We start from the raw sequence: 1035 nt of genomic DNA on the forward strand, positions 1-1035 counted from the left end.
AACCCTATAAAGCCTTGTACAATAAGGCAGGTGCCTTCCTTCTTGGTTACAACAAAAATCTGAGCGCACAACATAGATTGGAAGATAAGACTGAGAATGGAAATGTGTTCCAGGGATCCATAGTATATTCATAGTTAAAGTCTTAGGCTCGGGAAAGAGAATCCCCTGATGCAACTCCTGGTTTTGTCACTGGCAGATGTGTACCTTTAAGCAAGGTAATTAGCCTGTTTGTTGCCTAAATTTTTTCATAAAATGGGGATGATGATATTAGCACTTTATGAGAATTAAATAATATATGTAATGTGCTTAGAATTGTGCCTGACACTTAGCTGGAGGCATCCAGAGGGTCACAGAGTTACAGCACACAGGCTTCAAGAAGTGTTAGCTATTATTGGTTGCTGAAATTTGTAGCTGCTACTGCTGCTGCATGCCTAACTATAGTGTCTTCTGAACTGCTTGAAGTCTGGTTATTTACTGGGTTCTAGATTGATCTGAAAGAATTCTGTGTTCAGATTACATCAGCAGCAATATGGATGTTTCCTTTCTTAAGATTCTGGAAGGTTTGTCTATGTGCCCAAAGAGTTTGGTTTGGAAACCAGTTAATCATTTAATTGTGGACACTGATGATTCATAGTGTATTTATGGATTTTTTTTTTGACAGATAAGGACTCCCAATTCCAGATAATTAAACAAGCTAGAACCACAGTTGGAAAAGATGGTGATTATAACAATCAAAGTAAGTAACAACATAATTTGAGCTAATTAATGAATCAGATTAATTTTTTTCTCACAAGAAAAACCTCGTGAATACAGTTACATGGGAAAGGTTAAGTTTTACATTTAACATTGGGCTAATTTGCTTTGTTTTAACTTAATTTGTTATATATTGCCCCTACTCAAATAGACCGGAGTCTCACTAGGACATTATCTTAGCTAGGGGTTCATTCTTTGGAATTACCTGGTGATTTTATAGATGAAATTGCCTTGTGGATAATTTTTTAAAAATGATTATTTAGGCCGGGCGCAGTGGCTCAC

At 36.4% G+C, this 1035-nt stretch overlaps 1 protein-coding gene across 1 annotated transcript in view; it reads left to right on the top strand.

Moving 5' to 3' along the window:
- The window catches only part of SNRNP48 (small nuclear ribonucleoprotein 48kDa (U11/U12)), a 53541-nt gene that overhangs the window by 4370 nt on the left and 48136 nt on the right, over positions 1–1035 (top strand). Inside the window, exon 2 of the mRNA XM_012639619.1 lies at positions 682–736. Coding sequence (XP_012495073.1) covers positions 682–736 — 55 coding nt within the window. The remainder of the gene's footprint in view (positions 1–681; positions 737–1035) is intronic.

This window comes from Propithecus coquereli, unplaced genomic scaffold (genome assembly GCF_000956105.1).
Source record: "Propithecus coquereli isolate 6110/MARCELLA unplaced genomic scaffold, Pcoq_1.0 Scaffold141, whole genome shotgun sequence".
NCBI lineage: Eukaryota > Metazoa > Chordata > Mammalia > Primates > Indriidae > Propithecus > Propithecus coquereli.